Source organism: Phycodurus eques, chromosome 9, assembly GCF_024500275.1.
Source record: "Phycodurus eques isolate BA_2022a chromosome 9, UOR_Pequ_1.1, whole genome shotgun sequence".
Taxonomy (NCBI): domain Eukaryota; kingdom Metazoa; phylum Chordata; class Actinopteri; order Syngnathiformes; family Syngnathidae; genus Phycodurus; species Phycodurus eques.
Genome location: NC_084533.1, coordinates 23,327,638 through 23,351,975, shown reverse-complemented (window position 1 = coordinate 23,351,975; position 24,338 = coordinate 23,327,638). Strand labels below are relative to the sequence as shown.

Here is a 24,338-nt window from a genome sequence, read left to right as displayed (position 1 = left end):
TGCCCTCAGAGCGTCATGTCAAAAGTTAATAATTCATATTATTTGGAGTGATTATCATGAATGATTGCGAAAATGTCACATACAAGCCCTTTTCTCATCTTAACTGTCATTTTACCAAACACTTTTATTTATTAACCGAAAGCCGGGTGTAGTGTTGGTAACTAACGCCACGTGTTTTTCACCAGAAGTCATTAACTTGCTGCAGGATATATTTATAAAAGAAGACACTGTAATAGCAAAGTCTACATTTATCACTTTGGTGGTGTTAACAATTGCTAATAACATAGTTTTTTTTTGGAGGGGGGGGGGGGTTCCGTTGGTCTTGAATCACGTGACTTCTGTCAGCCAATGGTATTACTTTAGGCGGAGGTTCGTTAGTTGGACAAGCAGCCGTAAATACGTTACGACTGTCGTTAAACGCTAGTTTGCCAAATGATGCACTCGTCTCTTACTGTTTGTAAGGGAACTATATTATTATTCTGTTGAGTAACATTGTTTGCCAGCACCAGACAACGCAAATAGGTATGTGAATATCCGCCGCTGAATGGCTTTCGAAAGTGGTCACTCAAATTAATAATGCCGCATTTGGACTGGCGGCGAAGCGCTGATTTCCCTGTTTTTCTTTTTTTTTTTTAAACCTTTATCAAAACACAGCATTAATGATGACGTATAACAAAAAAAAGCAAACTTGACAAATTAGCAGCCAGTGTTAAGATGTTGCAACTGCATTCGGATGAATGGAGAATAAGAGAATATTTCGTCAAGAATGGCATATTTTTGAGGAGCTGCTCTCACATCAGTCTCACTCAGCCGACAGCTTTCAAAGTCGTAAAAGGATCAGAGTACTGCACATCAACTGTACAATGGACAACCATAGTGTCTCTTATCAGTCAGACATTAAAAATGGTAACCATAATAATAAAATAAAATACAATAAATAAAATTGGTCATAAGGAATCTTATTTCTAGCAGCTTAGAGAAAGTGTACCTGTATTGGCCATTGCAAAACGCTATGTGGAACGTCACGTGACCAACCCCGGAAAACGGAATAGCTGACTTCCTGTGTATGCTACGCAAACGAGCATGACTATGGTTCGATAACATGGATGATTGTTTGAAGCCGAACTTTCTCACATTTTGTGTTCTTTATGGCTGGTGTTTTCGGATAACAAATGTTAGACTTTACACCGATTTTATCGGCCTTATCGGTTATTTCTAATGTAAGAATTTGTATTTATTTTTTTAAACGATGTGGCTTCTTTTTCTTCCATTTTTCTGTATGTGACCGTCAGTGGAAAAAGACAGGGCATCCCTGCCCTATGTCACTGTCCCTCAGGAGAAAGGTGGACAAGAGCTGGATGATGGACCCCGAGGTTTCTTTGTTGCTGCACTGTGCAGTCTGGCGAGGCCTACGGCAGTCCCAAGTGCAGGTGGAGCTGTCTGAAAGGTAGGGTCACCAATCACAACTTCATCGAAGTTGGAAGTGTTAGGAACCACAGACAAGACATGGGAGAAAACAATTTGTGGCCACAACATACTCTAGCTATGACTACAGATGTGTTCTGCCAGTCAAAGTTGGCTGTAACAAGTTTTGTTCTGACCAACCAGTCAGAGAACGGAAAAACGCTGACGTTATTCATGGTATGAAAATTTGAATTTAGGTTGTAAAGGTATGATGTGATCTTACAAAATAAATAAAACAAATATTACCATGCAGGTATAACCGCCAGACTGACGTAGCTCTCCAGCGTCACATCGAGGAGGTTTGGACGGCGCGAGTGGCAAAGGAGCCTTGGCTTTTCAACGGTGCCAAATTTCGGCTGCACTCTTTCCATGCGGCATCGCCTGCCACTCAACCTTCAGCCTGCACTGTGTCATTCCAAAACCTGGACTCCATTGATAGCCAAACAACTGATGACAAGGACACCACGCCGCTGCTCACTCTGAGGGTAGGCCTCACTACTTACAAGGACTACCTCGGCACCAACTGGTCGTCCCGAGCGACGGAGCTCCGCAGACGTGGGGAGGCCGAATTGGGCAGTAGTCAGGCGCTGTTGGCCCAGCCTTTAGGAGTGGGCGCCATCGTGTGTACAGGTGACGGACAGGTGGTGTTCATCAGGAGGAGCCAGGAGGTTGCAGAGGCAGGCGGGAAGCTGGACATTCCCGGCGGGCACCCAGAACCCAAGGTGACGGCACTCGAAGCATTTCCACTGCCAAAATTAAAATTTAACCTAGATTAACTATCTTAAACCAATGCAAAATACAGTCTTGTCCTAATATAACGCGCAAGAAGATGAGGCAGAGAAGGTTCTCAACTAAGCTCCAGTAATTTTTGTCTATACAGAAAAGAGAATAATGCCTATGAGTATTTTTGTCTGCTGTTTGTAAACATTGCTGCTCTGTGTGTTAAAGTAGTTTTAAGGTTTAGAATTATTGTAACATCTATGCTCATTTCTATTCGACAGTCTATGGTGTTTCACATTATACAGTGGGTATGGAAAGTATTCAGACCCCCTTAAATTTGTCACTTTTTTATATTGCAACCATTTGCTAAAATAATTTAATTTCATTTTTTTCATATTAATGTACACACAAAATGGTATTGTTGAAATTTTTGCAGTTTATTAAAAAAGAAAACCAGAAATATCACACAGCCATAAGTATTTAGTAGAAGCACCCTTTTGAGCTAATACAGCCATGAGTCTTTTTTGGGAATGATCCAACAAGTTTTTTTACTCCAAGATTTGGGGATCCTCTACCATTCATTCCTCCTTGCAGATTCTCTCCAATTCTGTCAGGTTGGATGGTGAAGGTTGGTGGACAGCCATTTTCAGGTCTTTCCAGAGATGCTCAATTGGGTTTAAGTCGGGGCTCTGGCTGGGCCATTCAAAAACAATCACGGAGTTGTGATGAAGCCACTCCGGTATTTTAGCTGTGCGCTTAGGGTCATTGTCTTTTTTGTAGGTGAACCTTCGGCCCATTCTGAGGTTCTGAGCACTCTGGAGAAGGTTTTTGTCCAGGATATCCCTGTACTTGGCTGCATTCGTCTTTTCTTCGATTGCAACCAGTCTTCCTGTCCCTGCAGCTGAAAAACTGCAACTGAATTATATGGTTTCGGTGAACATTTTTTGTGTTTCAAAGTTCAATGTTTAATTTAGTGTTTTGTTTTATGTCAGTCAACTGGAGTGACAAACAGCTTGAAGAAAGCATGCTTTGCATCTTACTGGAGAACAATAAGTGAAAAAGTGTGCCAATACATTTGTGTGTGGGGGTTAAAACTATTCTTTTTAAGATGGTCACAGATGCTTCAAACACACAAACCTACTGAAACACTTAAGCATTGTTAATTTATTGGAACACAAAAAAAACAAATTGCAAGCATAAAATGTATAGAAAGTAATATATGTATGTGTACGTGCATGTGCCTTTGGGAGGCGGGGCCTGGTGATGTTGGTGAGTCAGTGTGTGAATGGCTGGGTGTGAGTCGTGGCCAACAGCAGCTCATGAGTGAATGTGCTCAATGTGTTTTTGTTTTACCGGCATTCATTAAATGGCTGAAAAGTGCGACGGCATCCACTGCTCTCCTCCCACATATGCTAAGGCATTACGGCACACTGTACAGTTAAAAGATCGCCTAAAAAAATACAATGTGTGTGGGAAAACTGTATAGTCCTCATTGTATGAGTGTTTTTTTAAGCCCAGTTTTTGCAGCGTTGTGGTCATGATGGCATTTTGGTCATCCACAGGTTGTGTGCGAGCGTCTTGGTGAGGCAAAAATCGACATGGACCTCCTGCAGAAGAGTTCGGAGGCCGTCATCGCTGAGCTTTTCTCGTCTGTTTGTGCTGAGATTAGAGACGAAGTGGGTCTTTTTTTTTTTTTTTTTTTTTGTAGTCCAAAACTGTGGGACTTTGGCTTGTAGAGGCGATTTGGTTGTTCTATTTAGCGAGTTGTCCGACCCCTCGAGTGACAATTTAAAAAAAATTATAATAATAATAAAAAATAAAGTGACAAGCGAGTTTAATTCCTGTTAAGAAACAGACAACATGAGCAAAATAATTGTCACATTGTTTTGCGTGTGACTTTCCTTCCATTAGATAATAAAATATTTATTTTCGGGCCTGTTAAATATCGCAATAACATCGATATTGGAATATTCAACACCTGTATCGCATATCTTCCTAATATCGTGCAGCCCTAATTGTGTAACATTATTTTAATCACAAGCATTTGTCTCTAGGTAAACGTTCCTCTGAGTTCCCTCGGTGAGCCACTGCTGATGGGCGTGGCCTTGAATCACACGAGTGCCGGAAGACCAAGTGCTGAATTCTACATCAGGTATACTCTTATTCGAGGGAAGCGGGATGTCATAATTGTCTGAATAATATAACAACTTGGAAAAATATAACTTTATTCTCGTAAGATTACGACTACCCTCATATGCGGCCCAAGGTAAGAGGTCCTGAGTTCTTGTGTGATGAGTGATTTTCAACACGCTACACTAACACTGTATGAAATGTTTAATATAACTACAGAAATGCTATTATATCATCCATAAATGTTCGTTTATGGCACTGGTGGAGGAGCATGGATGTAAAAAAACAAAAACAAAACCATTGTACATTACAATGTACACATCTGTGAACATTCCGATTTTTCTACTGGATATTTATTTTATTGATCTTTTATACATTTGTTTTTTTCCCCCATTATAAAATTTATGAAAAAAAATCGAGAAGAGCTTAAAAGAGTGCCATGAATTTCATGTAATTTTAAGGGGGGGGGAATGACTATTGGGCTTTTATCGTTATCAGGATATTAAAGTACCTATATTGGGATTTAAATTTTGGCCATATCACCGAACACTATGCAGAAACATCTAATTTTCAGCTGATCGGGTGAAAAAGATCAGTTTTATTTATTTTCTGAAATTGTAAAGGTCATAAAGTGAAAAAATAACAGGTACAAAAAGCTTACCAAATGGAACAGTAGTAGGTTAATTTCATATTACACAATGTAAGATTTCATTTTTTGTTTTTAGTACCGGTATAGTAAGAGTGACAATAACAGAGCTACACAGTCTGCATGCTCTCCTGCACTCAGAGGGAGAGCGATTAGTGAGCGGCACCTTTTTTGAAGAAAATGAGCGTGAAAGACTTTTTCTAAGAACTAGGAGAGCTGTGAAAACGTTTTGCTTACACGGACAGGAGACACCCAGGGCAAGTCGAAAGATGATTAGTCTGCAAAGCCTGATATGAAGCTGCCTCGCTAAACGGCTACGTCAAAGAGTTGAGAGAGTGACACACGGGTTAGCAATTGTGACGCATTCAAACTACTTAAACTTCAAATAGAAGTTGAACAAGTGTGAATGATTTTTTGACTAGCGGGTTTGACCAGATTCTTAAAATCTAAGACACTGACTCTGGTGCGAAAAAATGTGATCTGGGCATCCCTAAAATCAGTGAAACCATATATCATTTGTCTTTCTCTCCTCAGTTGTTCACTGTCATCTGATGAAGTCCGAGAGTTGTACTGGAAAGGAGGAGCAGAGGCAGACGAGTCTACGGACATAGTGTTCCTCAGTCGAGCGGTGAGAAAGTCTTGCTTTAAAAAAATAAAAAGTGCAAAAAAATGCATATTTTAAAATGTTTGAACGTTTCAAACAGGAAACATTGCAGCTGGACAGAAGCAGTCCACTGTGGTCGGAGCTGTGTCCTTCTGCCAAGGGAGCTGTGTTGCTTTTCCAGATCGTGAAGCCTGAAATGTTGTGATTTTAATAGTCTGAACTTGTTTAGAAGCACTGAAACTATGATTCCACATTGTACAGTAAAATATTTTGAATAAAAACTTTTGAAAAAGGGCAGTTTTGTTCTTAAATCTGGTTCGATTGTTGAAAGCAGCAATTGTTGAAAAATCCCCTTGCATACCATTAGCTATCCTGTCATGTCCATTTCTTCATCAGTAGGCCTCGTAGCCGCTGCAGTAATACACGGCTTGGTCATGATATGGCGCATTCCACTGAAACGTAAAACGGCATACAGTATAATCAGTTCTGACTGCATACTCTTAAATCTGGTCATGTTAAAATAATCTGTACATACATGCTGGCTCCAAGACTGCATGTTATTCCAGCCTTAGGAAAAGGAAAAAAAACATTTTACATCATTAATCGCACACTGGAAAAAAGTACTAAGGTCCATTCTCTCTAAAATGTCTTTGATGAAGAATTATGATTTACCTGAAAGCCTAATTCAGACTTGATATATTGTCTTGATTTCTTTTTTTCTGGTATGAATTGTATAAAGTTTGTGATTCTGAATATTAACCATGTAAACACCTGTGAGTATTGTTTCACTGTCTGTCTACATGCGTTGGCACCCTGTTTATGTTCAAATATTTGCTTCAAGGGTTATTGATGCGTACCATTTACTTCGAAGGTCTGAGTCGGGAATGACGTCTCTGCATTCCAGTTACGGAGTCGGAAAGAAGATGATGACAAAAATGATCTCGCGCTTGACTTGTCCGAGTATAAACAACTTCTGGACAAATATGCGGCCCTTCTGCAACCTACGCCAAGATAGCCTATTTTTCGTTGTTTACAAAAAGTAAAAGGGCGAATGTTCATAATGCCATATAAAGATTGGAGTGTGTCTTTGTCTCCCTCTCTTTCTTTCTTGGGTTAGGTTTATAATAAATGTCATTATTCACTGATATACAGTTCCTCTCTTTTCTAGAATAATTGCTGTGCTGCAGCCTACACAGCGGATTATATTGAAGACTGGAACGGAGTGGGAGATTGTGTTGACCATGGATGATCACACTTTTGCATGCTATTTCTGTGTTATCAAGCCCCAGCTTGAGTATCTTGTGAGAATGCTTCAGGACAATGGCATTGAAAAACACTGTGGTGTACAGTGAGGGAACTTCGGGGCCTTTCTGTAGGCCTAAACACTATCAAAAGCACTGGCCTACATTTACGACGAAACTTATAATTTTTTATAATACTGCGCTGTGCTCTTGCAGTCATCTTTACAGGAAGGCCACTCCTTGGAAGAGAAGCAGCAGTGCTGAATGTTCTCCTTTAACAGACAATTTGGCTAACTGGACTGATGAACATCAAGTCTTTTAGAGATACTTTCATAACCTTTTCCTGCTTTATACAAGTTTATATCCTGACCTCAACCCTATCGAGATGCTGTGGCATGACCTCAAGAGAGCTATGCACACCAGACATCCCAAGATACTTGCTGAACTCCACCAGTTTGTAAAGCGGAATGGTCCAAAATTCACCCTCATTGTTGTGCACGTCTGATCTGCAACTTAATTTACTTGTTTCCTCCCTTTCTTGTGAATGTTTGCTGTATTCAATATAATTGTGTTGTTATTTAAACCAGACTGTTCGTTTATCCTTGTGATTTAGATCAGGCCACATTTTATGACCAATATATGGAGAAATGTAAGAAATTCCAAAGGTTTCACATACTTTTTCCTCCCACTGAATCTCAAGGCATCACTGTGTAATTTCTTATACGTACTGTTCAACCCACTTCCCCTGGTCCAGTGAGGTGGTGGAGGAGGCCCATGTGGGTGAGGTCTTTTCTTCCGCTGATATTTCTTCAGTTTCTCCGGTTGGGTAACAGGCGGCAGCAGTCGTCGGGCCTCGTCTTTGTACTCCCGCAGTAGCGCCAGCGCTGCTTCCTGCTCCAGCTCCACGTAGTGGAGCTCGTCCAAAACACCGGCGAGCTGTTCGGGTAGACTGCAGCTGACTGAAAGGAAGTAAGGAATGGTCACATTACGGAAGTTGTCTAGTCAAGACTGCCACGATTTGAGTCCCACCTTGGAGTTTGAGCAAGGCTGTCTCGGGAATGCTCTCGCCGTCCTTTTGGCGCTCTGACAGACGTCTTTTCCACTCGTCCGCCGAGGGGAAAAGCACCACCGCCACACGTCGCCCGAACCCGGAGAACAGCTGCAGCTTGTAACGCTGTGCAGAGAAGAGGATGTTGCACTGAGGAGGGGTGGGGGGGGGTGGGGGTGGGGGAGAGAACAGGAGTATTGTGATATTCCAAAATAAATATAATAACATTGTGATATTATTTGGGCGCAAATAAGTTAGACTATCGTAATGTGAAAGTAAAGACTAGTAATAAAAACTGTACTAGAAGATAGAAAATAGGTTAAAGTACATTCATTAATTCCAAATATGCTTAAAATATGCAGTATACTTATTTTAATATTTTATAATTAGTGCAAATAAAAAAAATATTATTTTCATTTGTTTCCTCAGACATTGAGTGCAAGCTGATACCCTTGAGTCGTATTTAAGGAGTTCAATCCCAGTATGTTTCAAAGTGAAATGTTACCTGGTCCAAAATGTAGTTGCCTGGCGTGTGAGCAGCGATTTTGATTAACTCAGTCAGACAATGGGCGGCCTGCTGCAGTCGGCGCTCCCTCGCACCCCCGCTCTAAAAAAACGAAATCACAAACGCTTGAGTGACTTAAATGAGACTAGGGGGGCGACGTGATGTTTTTGGACTGACCATCATGCATGAGAGCAGCTCCTCGGTGCCCAGCAGCTTGTAGTTTTTCTCCGAATGCTGCTGTATGTGAGCTCTGGCCCAGTGGCTCTTACCCGAACCGGGGAGACCCACCATCAACAACATCTATGGACACAGATGGAAATAAAGTAAACGCCCGCTATTCTCAGGGAAAAGAAACCAAGCTCTTCAGCAAATAGCGAAAAAAATGCAATTGATGGTGATTTTTGGGGTTTTTGCATTGCCAGTACGAATACTACAATACTAACTACAATCCCTATATATTTCAATATCATTTCAAACATCTTACATTACTGGTTTGAAAAAATACACCAAGATTGCATGTGTACAGTGGCTATGAAAAGTTTACCCACCCCTGTTGAAATGGCACATTTGTGTGATATAAAAAAAAAATGAGACCAAGATCATTTAATAACTTTTTCCACCATTAATATGACTTGTACAACTCAAATGGCTAGAAAAAAAAGGAGCCTACTACTTGTGCAACCAAACTATCTGTTATTTTACTTCCTCTTGAAAATATTCCGTTTTTCTTCAGTTGAAAGCAAACAAGAGTATCGGTCAAATTAATGGTGAAAAAAGTTTTGAGATGATTTATCTTGTCTCATTTTTGTAATATCACAAATTCCTGTCATTGGCGCAGGGGTGTGTACACTTTTTATATCCAGTATACATGTGGCGAAGACTGTCTGCAACTTTCACTAATAACCAGGCTAAATTTAGCTCCTCCACAACACATCAAGATGTTAATCTCTCAGTCGAGATATATTTCTTCAACACACGTCCTTGACGCAATTACTACTTTCCTATTAATCAGGGCTTTGGCGCCATCTTGTGACATTTTAGAGTGTTACACAAACAGCACAAAACCCGCAAGTACCATAATCCCTTGCTATTCGCAGGGGATAGAAGCTTTCCTGTGATCCACTGCCAGAAACTCACCTCACTCTGCGCTCTGGAGCTCGGCTCAGACGTGTTGCGACGTCTCAGCCTAGCAGGGAGCGCTGGCAGTGGGGTGAAGCCCGGAGGAAGGGGGTACCAGGGAGGAGTCGTGGCGTCCAAGAGGAAGCGAACTGCACAACTCTTACAGAGCACGTGAGGGAACAGAGCACGGCCTCCAAGCTCAGACGCCTCCAGAGAAAAGGCCACGCCCAGAAAACGGCCATTTTTGTGGAAGGAGAGCTGAACGCCGCCGTCCGTGGAGAAAGACTGTGGGAAAAGAAAAGAAGATTCACTGCACAAGAATACAATACACCAACATCGCAGTGATGTGACTATTGTGCCATAACGATGCTCATATAATATATAGTGCAGCCCCAGTACCCCACATAAATTTCAAGAAGGACGTCACTCACGGCATAACAGCCGATGATGTCTCCTCCCCCAAATGGCTCCCCAAATTCTTCTTCTCTTCCACATGTCACCTTTGTAGCACGTCCATCATATGCGAAAGAAAACTCTTTTTCACCTGAAAGTCGAAAAAAAAAAAGGTTTGAACAAACAGCATGTAATTTCCTCTCTGAAAGAACTCAATCTAAGTGTAATATGATGTCTAAGACAAACAAAGTTAGATAAGTATTATGTTAGTCAAGAAATGTCCCTCTAATGAAATAAAATTTTGGGATATTGCTCCCTGAATCAACATTGCACTGAAGACGTGCCTCGAGCAGCAGCAAATATGTATTAATTTGATTTTGATACTTTTTGTTCATTTCCAATATTTAAAAAAATACAAAAATAACAAAAGGGAACCAGGTTACAACATTTTATGTGAAATAGTTTTTGAGTATGGGAAAGTCGTCAAAAGGTCATGATAATAAAAATAATAATAATCAGAGACAAAGCAATTTGAATAACAAGTCCATATAGTAAGGAAAGTGCATCATTTTAAATTTGTATGCCTGAAAAGGATTATTAATGTAATTAATCCTACCCCTTTTTTGCATTTTCATAGTTGTATACACTACATTAAAAATTAGTAAAACATGAATTGCTGGACAGGAATAATAACATGTTATGTTTTTTTAGTAATTATTTCTCTTTATTTACAGATTATATAATAATATTTCCATTAATTACTTGACTACTACAAATGCATATGAATATGCTTCTGAATAAACATGTGCACTTCTTTGGATTTGAATGTTCCAATATATGGAATACCAGTACAGTTATTTTTTTGGGTCAGGCGGTTATTGATACAGATGTCGTAGTTTAATAATGGCAGAAACAATTTCAGGAACACACACTCGAAGTTCAAAGTTTTGGGGCCACTTGTCCTTGTATTTATATTCTGAAGAAAAGGACAGTTTTTTTTTTTTAAACATTCAATTAATTAGAACTACATTCTCGACATTGTTCTTGTGGTAAAAAACAGTTCTTTCTCAGTGACCCCCGAAATTTTGAATGGCAGCGTAGATTAGACAAAAATGAAGTCGACAAAATTTAGAAGCTTACCCAGCAGCAGGGACGTTTGAGCCGAGGACCAGCCTACGCGCACCCCGTGGGACTGTTCGTTTTCCAGGCCGTCCGGCTGAGAGCTCGACAACCTCTTCTCTAGCCTCACCTCGAAGCCCACCCTGCCTTGTGACACCCCGTGGGTGAGCCTGCCTCCGGACCACAGCAGGGGAAATCTATCCCAGAATCGTGGTTGGCCGCAGGCGCCGTCCGAGTCCACCTGGAAGTGCAGGTGACTGTCGTCTAAGTGAAAACAGGAAAGTATAAATTCGGTAATGTTATCATAAATGAGGTTAACAATGTGTTCAAATACTCACATGAATTCAGTATGATTGTGTCTCCATCTTCTTCTTCTGTCTCCTCTCTCTCCGGAGCTTGTGGTGGTTTGGCTCTGGTGCACAATAAAAACATGTTTATTAGCGCTCACCTTGTAAAAAGACATTTTCAAGATTCAAACCCAGAACCTCAGCACTACATGACAGTCATGCTAACCACTAGTTCACAGTGTGGCGGCCACCCTGTAAATAATTGTTTTTTTAAATCACATATTGACATCTCCACGAGTAATGTTCGTCCCCGCCATTACCTTTTATATCGTATCTCCTCTTTGAACTCGTAGAATGCTCGACCTCGCTCCTCCTCCGCCGCCGGCTGCTCCAGCTCGTTATTCTCGGCTTGACATTCACCAGCATCGGGTAACAGACACCCAGAGACGTCTACAGCCTCCGTCTGGGTGGCGGAGTCGGAGAACTCTCGGGTCCGGTCTGCCGGGTTGACACCGACTGGCTCCGCCGGGGAAGAGGACCGAAGTAGGGAGGAAGAGGAGGCCACAAGTTCCACAACCATGTCCGGGGTCTGGCTGGTACTGGCTGGCACTGCCAGGGAAGAGGCTGGCACTGGAAGTAAGGTGCAAGAAGAGGAAATTGACTGTGTTTGGAAATACTTTCTTGAGTGGAAGCTCTTCATGTAGTACTTCGCCAGCATCTTGTGACATCACAGGAAAACTATCGATATAGTGTCCTCAATGTAACTCAAGCTGAATCTTGCAAATTAGTGAACAACAGTTACGAGAAAAGCAATATTCCATGATGAAGATACAGAAATATTATTCCCCGTTTCTGGGGTATTGTTTGATTTTCGGCGTGAGACAAATTCATGACTTGTGGCCTGAAAACATCTTTACTATGAGGAGGGAAACACAGCTCAACACACAAAAAAGTGCTTTGTTTGCATTGATTTTGTAAACTACAACCATCTCAAAGCAATATAATGTTATTATAATCTATTTATTTATATATTCCACACTTATTACAGATGGTCCTCAGTTGACATTGATGCAGGATGTTGTAACTACGCAACATCAATGACATGATTAACGGCGCGTCCAAATCGTGTTCGAAAGGTACTTTTCAAAATTCAAGCTTACCAAAACTCCTTACCGTTTTCCCACAAACATCACAAATGCGTCTTGGCTGTTTGTAGAGCTGAGATACCTCCACGCATGATTCCATTTACACTCCGCCGCCATTGTCTACAGAATAAATGATTGACCTACCTCGCAGCGCACCACAGTGCTCTTACGCATTATGCAGTTATCCAGGTGGTATCAATGATGCATAATAATAACACATGTGAAGAAATACCAATCAACTGTATCACAAATATCGATATTTTGATGTGAGAATCGATTTTAGACCAAAAAAGATCTGGTATCGGCGATATCAATTTTTCAGTATCGATCCGCATATCGCTACACTTTGTAGAATTCTGTCGTGATAATGGAGTAGCGAATGAGGGTCACTGTGGTTTCGCCATTGCTTAAATTACCTTGTCGTTGAACGTCTTGCTCGTGTGCGTTTCCTTTTTGGCCGCCGTCATCCAGTAAAGACCACAACCGCTCCACCAGATCTGTCTTCAGTCCCCTGCTGTCCAAACCGGATTGATTCAGTCTCGAACGCAGCTCGGCCACTTTAAGCTTCTTAATGTCCGCTAGCTTCATCGTTACCGGTACAAAAAAAAAAAAAAAAAAAAAGGAGTAGAAATTATATCGCTTTGGTGTTAAGTTTTGTGGTTAAAAAAAATGAAGTTGTAGCCCTCACACCAAAACAAAGGTTCAATATGGAGCCCCGGCTTCTGATTGGCTGAGCCAAACAGCCTTTTTCTACGTTTTCCTTTCGAGCAGATTTAACACTGTTTCGAAATTATGCTGCCATCGTGCGACAATAAAAGTAAGTACACCTTACCTGTCAAAAGTGGATTTCAAGTTGTTACAATCGTCTCAGACCAGAAAGTAACTGTTTTATTTTCCAGTATGTTGTGTATTTAATAATTTTAGTAGCTAAATTTCACATACCTGTCAGCATTTTCTCCCCTAATAAAACTTTGTTTTTGTTTTGCTTATTTTACGAATTGTAAAGCTGTTAAAAATATGGGATACCCTGAAATATAGCTACATGATTTTATCTTTGTGATTATTTTATTTATTTTATGTTTTGGTATTTACTGCATGCTTGTTCTGTTTCTCTGCGCTCTTTGATTGTTTCTTATGCAATATTCAAATGTTTGGAGTTTTCATTATTTGTCAGCTATAATAATAATAATTAACTGTGTGTAGTGAATCAATATGAGATTCCATTTTTGAATTGAACTACTGAAATTTGTTTTCCAAGATATTCTAATTTATTCATTAATTAGTGGTATCTAAAATATTGAAATAAACTAAATACAATTGGGCTTTCATAAACAATGAACCCTAGATGATTCTTTGGTTACTGTAAAAAAATTTATATTAAATCTTGAAAAATTCTAATACACAAATGACAGATGTGAATTTTAGCTGTATTTTCTCGATAAATCAGTAAGTTCAGACTCATTTAGCCGAAAAAGACAAAAGCTCTTTATTTGACAATAACAGTGCAAAAATTTTATGGAACACAAGAACAAGAGGTAGAATGAACACGCCGTTGGTTATCAATTACCATGTTACATTATACAAAAAGTGACAGCAACCTTCTTCAGATTTTTCGCTCCGCTGTCTGTGTGTCATTACAACAAGTTCAACTTTGCATCATTAGTTAAACCTTAACCAAAGTTGCTCCTTCTGCAGACTTCTTAGGGTTCCACACAAACTACAGCACGGACACGTTTGATCTGTCGCGTCCACACCGACAGCTTCATAATTAAAAAAAATCTTCACCAGCAGAGACACAAACAGTTGTGCTTTTTTGGTCACTTGACTAAACAGAGATGAAGGGGGAGAGAGGGTTCATTCATGCTCACGCAGTGAGACTGTTTCACTGTGTCTCAGTCACTCTCACCACGTCACATGCGCCACAATAAAAGCTACTCAGTGCTACATCTGAACACTCAAGATGTCAAACCACACGATTTCGCCCTCACCAGGATGCAAAAAGTGCAAACTGTTCAGTAAACAAACGTGTATTTCATAGAATGGACACACATGAACATCAATATCGCATTGCTTGTGGTTTCACTGACATGCATTTACAGAGTCAAAGGACACGCAAACATACACAAAAAACAAAAACACTGTTGGTAATATTGATAATATTTTATACAACTGCTCCAACTGTGGGAGTTTAGGGTTCTGTGATTATGTTCCTAAATTATAGGAAATATAGATGTGACTACTTGATGTGAACCACAAAATTCGTGCTAATAATTAAAAAAAAATATATCATTGCTGTCGAACAACAAAGCATGCATTGCTTGCTTTTTTAAAAACTAAAAACTAAATAGAGACTGTCAGATCCAAAATATTTGTGTTGTTTTTATAGAATAAAAACTAAAAATTTGGATTTGTGCTTTTTGTTGGCCAGCGACTATATATTTCAAATATATAAAATATATGTAATAATTTCAATTAGTGGCAAGTGCATTTGGGGCAGATAGCACAGTGCCCCTTTAGATCCAGCAGATGGTGCTGTATTTCATTCTTTTAAATAAGTATATATATATATATTTTTTTTAATCCAATACAGAGCAACGATTAAATTACTAAATCAACATGCGTGTTAATTTCTACAAATAAATATTTCTGTCCAGCATTTCTTTCCTGAATTTTATGAGTTCCTTTTTGCAGTATAATCATCTAGATTTTTTTTAAATCTGAAAAACCACAAAATGTTTGTGAAAAAATCTGGATTTTTTTTTGGGGGAGATTTGGAGATGTGCTTTTTGCTGGACAGCAACAATATAAGCATATGCATTGTTGTATTTAATACAACACGATGACTAAATTACAAAATGAACGTGAGCGTAAACTTGTCTCATGCAAATAATATCACTTGCAACTATGTTTTTACTGGCTTAACGGGGCAGGCATGATGGAGCCCAACGACAACCTGCCTAGCAACAAGTGGCAAATGTAACGAGGAAAAAGAATGAGTCCGTCTGTTGATGATTTTACGTTTTATAATGAATTCCGTATTTTGTTAGTTTTATGTATTGCATGTGCATAGTATAGCCAAAAAATAAAGGTATATCAAGCCATACAATAAAGTACTGTATTTTCTTTCTGGGCTACTGAGTGGTTGGTGCCCCACTATTTCTTGTTTCCACATAAAAACATTTGTTTGTTTGTTTACACTGATGCTACAATGCACCACAGGTAAGTGATTCTGTAAATACATGCAGAGCTACATTTTGACATTAATGTCACAATGCGTTATTGTATACTGATACAAACTGGACCTTACGATGCAATTTCACGGGAGTGTTCACACACCACGTACATTTGAGAGGAAGAAGAGCATATGTACAAAAATAAACCTGCCAGCTTCCATCAACGCCTTCGTAGGGCGTTAGACCACAATGGAGGGGTTTTCTGGGGAATACGGGGTCGTCGAGGGGGAGCCTTCGGAGGGGGCGTCCTTCAGAAGAAGCTCCTTTTCCCGCAGGAGGCACGGCCCGTTGTGCGAGTGGTAGAGGCGCATGAAGGCCAGGGTGGACTGGAGCAACCACATGAGCGTCACAAACCACAGAGATGCCTGAGTACAAAGACACGACTCAGTGATCATAAATATTATTATATAAATCAGTACACAGTAAGTATTGTAGCATGCAAACATCATTAAGCATGATTTGAGTTAAATAATAAATTAATTAAGTGAATTATAATTAATAAAACGTGTTTGTTTCATAATAAACCACAGTCACCCAGAGAAAGACATTACTAACATTTTAGTCATATTTAGTGTTTTGTGGCAATTAATTTAAACAAGAGGAATCGTGACAGAAGAAAAAGACACAAAAAACACTAAATTAAAATAAGCAAGTGGAGTCAAGTCATTACTTGTCATAAGCCCATCATCATTGCATTGATTTTTTTTTTTCTTTTAAACAAGAAAATCTTGAATAAGCGGCGGCGATAAACTGCCAAATGGTTTTCACGCTTGGTCAAAGAACAAGAAAAAAAAAAAGTGGGCAACCAAACCACTCAAGTCCCCCACCTTTTATTTAGAATCACAAGTAAATCCTATAATGTATCTTGAGCAACAGAATGCTCCACTGTGGTCCACCATTTTGTGTCAGTGAAGACTCCTACCTGCGCCAGACTGAGCTCAGTGTAGAAAGACGAGGTGTCCACGTCCAGATAAAGCAGAACCGACTGTGACGTCGCACAGCTGAACATAAAAAAAAAAACAATGAAAATGACTTTCAATTTTAGTGGACAGCAATAATAATAAAAAGTCACAGCGTAAGACCCACCTGAATGGTTGTGTGTCGTTGTCGGTCACCATGTCACACCAGGAGGCGAGGCCCAAAGACAAGACGACGCTAGCGCCGCCAGACAGGAAGAGCATACACGCACTCAGCAGCACCGTCAGGAAGGACGAAAACAAAGTGCTGCGCAAAAAGACATTACTTTAAAATATTGCTTTCTTCCCTCGTTAAACTTTGACTTTAACAGGCACGTGCACACATAGACCACAAGTGGTGCTCAAGCGCCTTCCCAATTGCCCTGGATGAAAAAAGTGCAATTTTTGCTGCAACCCACTTTTTGTCCCCATTCATCAAAATTTTAAAATGACCCTCTGTGTTGTTAATTCAACCCAAAGTGTTTTGATATCTGACGGGCATTTATTTGAGTCCTAGAGATAATTATGCATATATGATATATGACATTGATGCTTTTGATTTTTTGTACCCTTCTTCTGACGAATACATTTGACTAAAATGTCCGACTAAAGAGGCCCCAAAAATGTCTTAAAGCCTTCCAAATTTGAATTAATTTAAAAAAAAAAGAATGGAAAGAAAAACAATGTATGTAGTCGAAAGCATTTGTGTTTCTCACTGTTTTTAAATAAGAGGAAAATAATAATTAACTTAGAATTTTATGGCAGCAACATGTTCCAAAAAAGCTGGGACAGGTGGCAAAAAAGACTGAGAAAGTTGAGGAATGCTCATCAAACACCTGTTTGGAACATCCCACAGGTGAACAGGCTCATTGGGAACAGGTGGGTGCCATGATTGGGTATAAAAGGAGCTTCCCTGAATTGTACAGTCATTCACAAGCAAAGATGGGGCGAGGTTCACCTCTTTGTGAACAAGTGCGTGAGAAAATTCTCCAACAGTTTAAGGACAATGTTCCTCAACGTACAAATGCAAGGAATTTAGGGATTTCATCATCTACGGTCCATAATATAATCAAAAGGTTCAAAGAATCTGGAGAAATCACTGCATGGAAGCGGAAGGGCCGAAAACCAACATTGAATGCTCGTGACGTTCGATCCCTTAGGCACTGCATCAAAAACCGACATCAATGTGTAAAGGATATCACCACATGGGCTCAGGAACACTTCAGAAAACCAATGTCAGTAAATACAGTTTGGCGCTACATCCATAAGTTCAACTTGAAACTCTACTATGCAAAGCAAACGCCATTTATCAACAACACCCAGAAACGCCGCTGGCTTCTCTGGGCCCGAGCTCCTCTAAGATGGACCGATGCAAAGTGGAAAAGTGTTCTGTGGTCCACATTTCAAATTGTTTTTGGAAATTGTGGACGTCGTGTCCTCCGGGCCAAAGAAGAAAACAACCATCCGGGCTGTTATGGACGCAAAGTTCAAAAGCCAGCATCTGTGATGGTATGGGGCTGTGTTAGTGCCAATGGCATGGGTAACTGACACATCTGCATTAATGCTGAAAGGTACATACAGGTTTTGGAGAAACATATGCTGCCATCCAAGCAACGTCTTTTTCATGGACGCCCCGCTTATTTCAGCAAGACAATGCCAAACCACATTCTGCATGTGTTACAACAGCGTGTCTTCGTAGTAAAAGAGTGCGGGTACTAGACTGGCCTGCCTGCAGTCCTGACCTGTCTCCCATTGAAAATGTGTGGCGCATTATGAAGCGTAAAATACGACAACGGAGACCCCGGACTGTTGAACAGCTGAAGCTGTACATCAACCAAGAATGGGAAATAATTCCACTTACAAAGTTTCAACAATTCGTGTCCTCAGTTCCCAAACGTTTATTGAAAGTTGTTAAAAGAAAATGTGATGTAACACAGTGGTAAACGTGTTGCAGCCATAAAATTCTAAGTTAATGATTATTTGCTAAAAACAATAAAGTTTATCAATTTGAACATTAAATATAAAATTCCTTGGAATTGGGGGTTGTACAATATACAGTACTGTTTTATTGATTTTGATTTTTATTGAACCACAAAAACATGGCACAATTGTCATGGTCAGTCACAAAGAGTGCAACAGAGTGAGCTCATGTGAATTTGTGATTGGCTGTTCGTTCTGCGACACTACCATTCACCAGCACGTGACATTTTTAATTGCAGCAAAACACTCATAAAACTAGTTGCCCAATCCTGCACACTGAGGCGACGGTTCAGTTGGTTTCCACCGTGTCGCTTGGTGTGTGGCGGGCCTAAGCCAACCTGTACAGTCCAGTTGCTATCGATTCATTGCCCAAAGAATGCAATGACTTGGATGAATGAGTATGAATGTTCACAGCTTTGTGATGAAGTGCCGCTCCTGCGAATGAAAATATGTTTGCTACATTCGCTGTCATCTGCGGCTGCCGAGAAATGCACATTTCAGCACTCCACTTCAAATTTGAGTCAACGTGGTTTTCTATGTAACCTCTGCTTGGTCAGCCTGTTACAATCTTTAAATGTAAACAAAAACCATTGAAGAAAATTTTTTGGTTGTTGCTGAAGTTCCCTAAATTTATTTTACAAATATTTTATTATTGTTTTAGTCAAAGTGATATTGTTCTTCAATATTTTAAATTGCACATTCCCATTTAGTGTTTTTGTCTTTTTGACGTTCATGCATAATCAGTTACTCAGTACTTGAGTAGCTTTGTCACTGAGTACTTTTTCACTCTCACACAAGTAAATATTGGGAGTTCTATTTTTTTTTTTTTGGTACTTTCACTTGCGTCATATTACTCTAAAGTAATATTACTCTTACCCTACCCACGTCTGTTTCGTCATTTTCCGCACTTGCACTGCTACTACAACACAGGCAACATATTGAGGTCAGTGAAGTGTGCCATCAACTAATCTCTTATCGCATGCAACACGTTTCAAAGAGCCCACGCGTGTTGTTTATTTTCACCTACTCGTCGTGTCGTCCGTGGAGGTAGAAGAGGCACCTCCAGCCCTGCGCGGCCCCGTACAGCACTGTGAAAATGCCCACAAAAGTGGCGAACTGGCAGGCCGCCGGCGGGCCCCACTGCTGCACCACCAGGTGGGCGACGGCCCCCGCTTCCTCCTCGCCGGGCTGCGGCTCCTCGGTCCTCCAGTAGCCGCTGGAGAAGAGCGCACAGCGGCCTTTGAACGCGGAGCCGTTGAGAGCCATCGGAACGACCACCAGTAAACCCGCCGCCATGGAGAGGGCGTGAGCGGCGCAGTGAGCCAGCAATAGCCGCCGGTCCAGCTCCATGTCCGGTGGTGATGTGTGAGGAAATGCGGCAAAGATAAGTCAGCACATTTCTCCGTTCGCTTACGTTCGCGTGCTAACAGTTGTTTTTTTTAAAAGGCTTCGGGACGCTTTGGTAAATTTCCGAACATGGGCGGCGACCCGACGAGACGACGTGAGCTCAAGCCCAACATTCAAACTGTTACACAACTACAACTTGCAGAGACAGGAACTTGCACAGATGTCTCACTCTGATCGATTTTCCCGGCCCTACAGAACAGAGAATCCCAGTTGATTTACCAGTCTTTATTCACCTCTCAAATACCACCGTCGCAATTATATAAATAGAAAATAACAATGTTCAAGTAAAGATTCAATCATTCATACATTCATTCATTTAAATAATTATGATATTTGCTTTATATTGTGTCATGTTTTTCGGTGCCTTGACTCCAGGTCTGTAAATAAAGATGACTAATTTTGAATTTACGTATAACCGTTCTGCCCTAACGTCATTAATGGTGTTCCGACACAATGACCTATATATTCTCCGTATTTTGGTGGCGTGGATCATCTTCTTTAACAGCAACGATCTTTGACTCCATTCCCCTCCATCTATTCCCCTCCAGTCATGGCGTGAACGATGTGACGTCACTGATGTCTGACAGTCATTGAGCGTTTGCATCGTTTTCACGGCAGCACTTTATCGTGTACAAATTATTTGAATCATTATTTTATTTTTTAAATAAAGCTTGCAATAAAAATGGTAAAAAAATGGTTACGTTTTCATTGATACAAAAAACGCCAATGCACTCCATCGTGAATTATAAATGATGGAATGCAAACGCATCATCTTTTAACAACATCAACGGTCAGCGAGGAAGGATGTGGAACTGTCAAAATGCCGAAACCCGGGATCGAACCAGGGACCTTTAGATCTTCAGTCTAACGCTCTCCCAACTGAGCTATTTCGGCGGTGAAGGGGTTGTGTCCGTGTTTGCTTATTTGTACAAATTACGGACGGTCATTTCACGCCGAAATCGGCGCAAAGGCTGATGGGTAGAAAGGTCAAGAATCGGTCGGTGGTGGTCGACGGCAGCCTTTAAAATGACGGCTAACAATAAGTCTTCCCCCCACCCCCCCACCGAATACAACAAATGCTGCAAAAATGAACGACGCCGATTCTGTAGCATATGTTGTCTACAATACCATGAGGAATGCGAGTATGTCTTGTTTTATCTGAAGAGGCTAGCGAGCGTTAGCTATGTAGCTCGCTAGCAGCTGCGTGTTATTGTTTTGTGGTGGTGGTCGTCGCCTGTCCCAGTGGGTCCACAAGCCTTTATGGAGCCCTAAGCGGAATTGATTTGGGGCCTCCTCGCACAATGATGATCTGTTTAATGTGTAGCTATCACTCACCTCGATTAACTGTTTTTTTTAAGACTGTTATATGCAGATTGGCACCATCCGACTAAGTGTGCAGAGGATAAATCGATGCAACATCAAGATCAGGACAAAATACAGTGTGTGAAACGTACAACAAAGTGACCTTGTTGCGCTTGCTAAGGAAGCTAATCTGATATTCAAGACCGCAGCTCTGTTTCTTCTTTCTGTAGCTTTTTTTTTTTTTTTTTCGTGGACATTGTCTTGATGTTTCTCAGCTTTGTGTTCTGAAGCTCTTTCTGTAACTTGTTTAAAAAAAAAGAAAAAGAAATCCTCATGCTTTTTGGGGGCCGGTTGGTCTGCTCGTCCCTGAAAAAATGGATGACAAGTCCAGCAGCCACCACAGACTCCTGGTGGTCCTGCTCATGGTGTTGATCTTCGGCGTCATCATGATCCAGTACGTGTGTCCGAGCAGGACCGAGTGCCAGATGCTCCACCAGCTGGGGTCCTGGCTCCACATGGCCGGTGCTGCGGGTTCTCTGAACGGCGGTGACATCCAAGAGAAACGGGATCCGTATATTGCAGAAGATGGTGCCTTGGTGCGCTTTATCCCGCGTTTCAACTTCACCAAGGCAGACCTGAACCGCGCTGTGGATTTTAACATAAAGGGAGACGACGTCATAGTATTCCTGCATATCCAGAAGACGGGCGGCACCACGTTTGGCCGACACCTGGTACGGAATATCCAGCTGGAGAGGCCGTGCGAGTGCCACGCCGGCCAGAAGAAGTGCACCTGCTATCGGCCGGGGAAGAAGGAGACGTGGCTCTTCTCCCGGTTCTCCACCGGCTGGAGTTGCGGCCTCCACGCCGATTGGACAGAGCTGACCCGCTGTGTCCCATCACGTATGGACTCCCAGGAGGTGCCCAAGACCATGCAGAGGTAGGCGGAGGAGTCTAATGCTATTTCAGTACAGTGGTCCCTTGACTTACAAGTTTAATATCTTCCGTAACCACTCAATGTACACACATCAAATACATGTTCCCCATTGAAATGCCATTAATCCCTTCCAGCTCCTAGCCCAAAACACAATTTTTTTAAAGTTTTTTTTTTTTTTTTTTTTAATAAGGCGAAAAAAATCACTCCAGATCACCATGGCTCTAATGAGAATATGGATGGATGCTAAGGCTTGACTTTATTCTCTCTCCAGTAGGAATTATTACTACATTACCATCCTGAGAGACCCCGTGTCCCGCTACCTGAGTGAATGGCGTCACGTCCAGCGCGGTGCCACCTGGAAGGCCTCCCTGCACGTGTGCGATGGACGCTCGCCGACGTCGTCCGAGCTGCCCAGCTGCTACCTGGGCGACGACTGGTCGGGCTGCTCCCTGCAGGAATTCACCGACTGCCCTTACAATCTGGCCAACAACCGGCAGACGCGCATGCTTGCCGACCTCAGCCTGGTGGGCTGCTACAACGTCTCGGCCATGAGCGTGGATGAGCGCTGGGCCGTGCTCCTGGAGAGCGCTAAGCGGAACCTGCGTGGCATGGCCTTCTTCGGCTTGACGGAATACCAACGCAAGACCCAGTACCTGTTCGAACGCACCTTCAGCTTGGCCTTCATTGCGCCCTTCACGCAGCTCAATGGCACGCGGGCCTCCGGCGTGGACGTCCCCGCCGAGACGCAGCGCCGAATCCGCCAGCTCAACCGCTGGGACGTGGAACTCTACGAATATGCTCGAGATCTCTTCCTGCAGCGTTTCCAATTTGCACGCCAGCGGGAGCGCAGGCAGGCCAGGGAGAGGCGCCATCAGGAAAGGAGGCGGCTACGCGGCAAGCTTACCAGGCTTACTACAAAGCAAGGACGCCAGCAAAAGACCACTCAAGCCCCCCCTGTGATCGAAAATCACTTGCTTGTAACTCAGTCCCAAGAAAAAGTTGAGGAAGATGAGAGTGTGGAGTTTGATGGGCTGCTCCCAGACTGGTGGGAAATGGATGAGAGCGGCACCATGGAGGACTACATGGACAATGTGGAGCAGTGGAAATGAACTTTTTTTTTTTTTTTTTTTTTTTCAAACTAGAATGAATAACGCCTTACTCAGTTGAGCAGATATGATCTGAGCCAGAAGAAATGACATTGAAGCAACTGCACGAATAACCTTTACAGAATATTTCTGTTATTTATATCAATTGTGCTTAAAAGACCCGACTATGATCTTCACTTATTGGAATTTGTTTACACTACCACACAGTTCAGTTTTTTGTTTTAAATGGATTTTTAAATGTTTTTCTTTTTTATCAAATTGATGTCCAAGAACCACAGTATGCACATTACTGATGTTGTGTAATCATGGGAATCCATGTCTGTCTGTTTTCATATGATGTTTCATTCATTTGCTTTTATTTGTCTTAGTCTTAAATAACCACAGAGAGGGTATACTAATAATGCACCCTTAACTTTAAATCAGTCAACTCCAGGACAATCCTGTACAAGTTCAGTAACTTTGTGAAAAAAAGGACTGTATTGCTTAGGTGGTGAAAAGAAGAACCTAGTCTTCTTTTACGTGCAGTATTTAATGTTTATATTGATTGACATTGCTTGGGTTTGTTCATTCCAATATGGTCCAGTCATTTTGCCTTTCAGTTTTATTTTTCTTTGAACAACACACTACCTTTTCTTAAAAGACACAGTTTGCGAATAGCAATGTTTTTCAAATTGGCTGAAGTTGTCATACATTTTAAACTAGCTTTTATAACAAAGAAATAGAAGATACCTCAGCGTGTAGCGTAACTGATATTTGTTGTAAAAGCTGTGAATGTTTCAATGTACTGTATCTTGTCTTTTGTTGTTGTTGTAAATATACAAAAACTATTTTACATGCACCCGACTAATTATTGTGATGTTCTTTAGTTCACTTACTGTAGATCTCTGGAAGCATCAACAGCTTTTTGATTTATCAAATGCATTAAAACATACATGACTCTTTTCTTGGAAAAATGTCATGGAAGTATATTTACTGTACTGAAATAGTTAATTTACTCAC

At 41.2% G+C, this 24,338-nt stretch overlaps 4 protein-coding genes and 1 non-coding gene across 8 annotated transcripts; 2 read left to right on the top strand and 3 right to left on the bottom strand.

Moving 5' to 3' along the window:
* Positions 1–391: 391 nt before the first annotated feature.
* nudt22 (nudix (nucleoside diphosphate linked moiety X)-type motif 22) lies at positions 392–6,068 on the top strand. Of its 2 annotated transcripts, XM_061686302.1 has the most exons (7): positions 392–522; positions 1,293–1,447; positions 1,718–2,186; positions 3,747–3,860; positions 4,239–4,336; positions 5,495–5,588; positions 5,665–6,068. In XM_061686302.1, exons 2-7 carry the CDS (start codon positions 1,320–1,322, stop codon positions 5,767–5,769), a joined length of 1,008 nt encoding a protein of 335 aa, XP_061542286.1. In that variant the 5' UTR covers positions 392–522; positions 1,293–1,319; the 3' UTR covers positions 5,770–6,068. The 2 variants fall into 2 exon arrangements, with proteins under 2 accessions (XP_061542286.1, XP_061542285.1); XM_061686301.1 differs by lacking the exon at positions 392–522 and having other exon boundaries at positions 668–1,447.
* si:ch211-107m4.1 (heterogeneous nuclear ribonucleoprotein U-like protein 2) lies at positions 3,170–13,071 on the bottom strand. Of its 2 annotated transcripts, XM_061686300.1 has the most exons (13): positions 12,838–13,071; positions 11,597–11,906; positions 11,328–11,401; positions 11,011–11,253; positions 9,909–10,021; positions 9,496–9,762; positions 8,536–8,658; positions 8,359–8,460; positions 7,835–8,003; positions 7,534–7,764; positions 6,100–6,131; positions 5,926–6,016; positions 3,170–5,755 (listed from the first exon to the last, which is right to left on the bottom strand). In XM_061686300.1, exons 1-12 carry the CDS (start codon positions 13,007–13,009, stop codon positions 5,957–5,959), a joined length of 1,896 nt encoding a protein of 631 aa, XP_061542284.1. In that variant the 5' UTR covers positions 13,010–13,071; the 3' UTR covers positions 3,170–5,755; positions 5,926–5,956. The 2 variants fall into 2 exon arrangements, with proteins under 2 accessions (XP_061542284.1, XP_061542283.1); XM_061686299.1 differs by having other exon boundaries at positions 5,926–6,131.
* Positions 13,072–13,882: 811 nt separating this feature from the next.
* Positions 13,883–20,121, bottom strand: zgc:153018 (Transmembrane protein 179-like). Its single transcript, XM_061686426.1, has 4 exons — positions 19,618–20,121; positions 16,741–16,878; positions 16,577–16,655; positions 13,883–16,019 (listed from the first exon to the last, which is right to left on the bottom strand). The coding sequence occupies exons 1-4, from the start codon at positions 19,938–19,940 to the stop codon at positions 15,834–15,836; spliced, it is 726 nt and encodes a 241-aa protein (XP_061542410.1). The 5' UTR covers positions 19,941–20,121; the 3' UTR covers positions 13,883–15,833.
* Positions 20,122–20,818: 697 nt separating this feature from the next.
* On the bottom strand, positions 20,819–20,891 carry trnaf-gaa (transfer RNA phenylalanine (anticodon GAA)). The gene has a single exon. It is a non-coding gene; the product is annotated as a tRNA-Phe (tRNA).
* A 665-nt stretch (positions 20,892–21,556) lies between these two features.
* Positions 21,557–24,171, top strand: hs6st2 (heparan sulfate 6-O-sulfotransferase 2). 2 transcript variants are annotated; one of them, XM_061686399.1, is made up of 2 exons: positions 21,557–22,236; positions 22,508–24,171. In XM_061686399.1, the coding sequence occupies exons 1-2, from the start codon at positions 21,674–21,676 to the stop codon at positions 23,340–23,342; spliced, it is 1,398 nt and encodes a 465-aa protein (XP_061542383.1). In that variant the 5' UTR covers positions 21,557–21,673; the 3' UTR covers positions 23,343–24,171. The 2 variants fall into 2 exon arrangements, with proteins under 2 accessions (XP_061542383.1, XP_061542382.1); XM_061686398.1 differs by having other exon boundaries at positions 22,505–24,171.
* The last annotated feature ends 167 nt before the right edge of the window (positions 24,172–24,338 follow it).

Coding starts and splice junctions, on each gene's coding strand:
- nudt22 (XM_061686301.1), top strand. CDS start 1,173: ATGTTAGACTTTACACCGATTTTATCGGCCTTATCGGTTATTTCTAAT. Junction 3,861..4,238: donor GTGCTGAGATTAGAGACGAA/GTGGGTCTTTTT, acceptor ATTTGTCTCTAG/GTAAACGTTCCTCTGAGTTC. Junction 5,589..5,664: donor TAGTGTTCCTCAGTCGAGCG/GTGAGAAAGTCT, acceptor CGTTTCAAACAG/GAAACATTGCAGCTGGACAG.
- si:ch211-107m4.1 (XM_061686299.1), bottom strand. CDS start 13,009: ATGAAGCTAGCGGACATTAAGAAGCTTAAAGTGGCCGAGCTGCGTTCG. Junction 10,022..11,010: donor TCAAACGTCCCTGCTGCTGG/GTAAGCTTCTAA, acceptor TTCGACTTTCAG/GTGAAAAAGAGTTTTCTTTC. Junction 6,132..7,533: donor CAGGGGAAGTGGGTTGAACA/GTACGTATAAGA, acceptor CCTTTTCCTAAG/GCTGGAATAACATGCAGTCT.
- zgc:153018 (XM_061686426.1), bottom strand. CDS start 19,940: ATGGAGCTGGACCGGCGGCTATTGCTGGCTCACTGCGCCGCTCACGCC. Junction 16,656..16,740: donor AACGACACACAACCATTCAG/GTGGGTCTTACG, acceptor TTTTATGTTCAG/CTGTGCGACGTCACAGTCGG. Junction 16,020..16,576: donor CTGAGCTCAGTCTGGCGCAG/GTAGGAGTCTTC, acceptor CTTTGTACTCAG/GCATCTCTGTGGTTTGTGAC.
- hs6st2 (XM_061686398.1), top strand. CDS start 21,674: ATGGATGACAAGTCCAGCAGCCACCACAGACTCCTGGTGGTCCTGCTC. Junction 22,237..22,504: donor GTGCCCAAGACCATGCAGAG/GTAGGCGGAGGA, acceptor TTCTCTCTCCAG/TAGGAATTATTACTACATTA.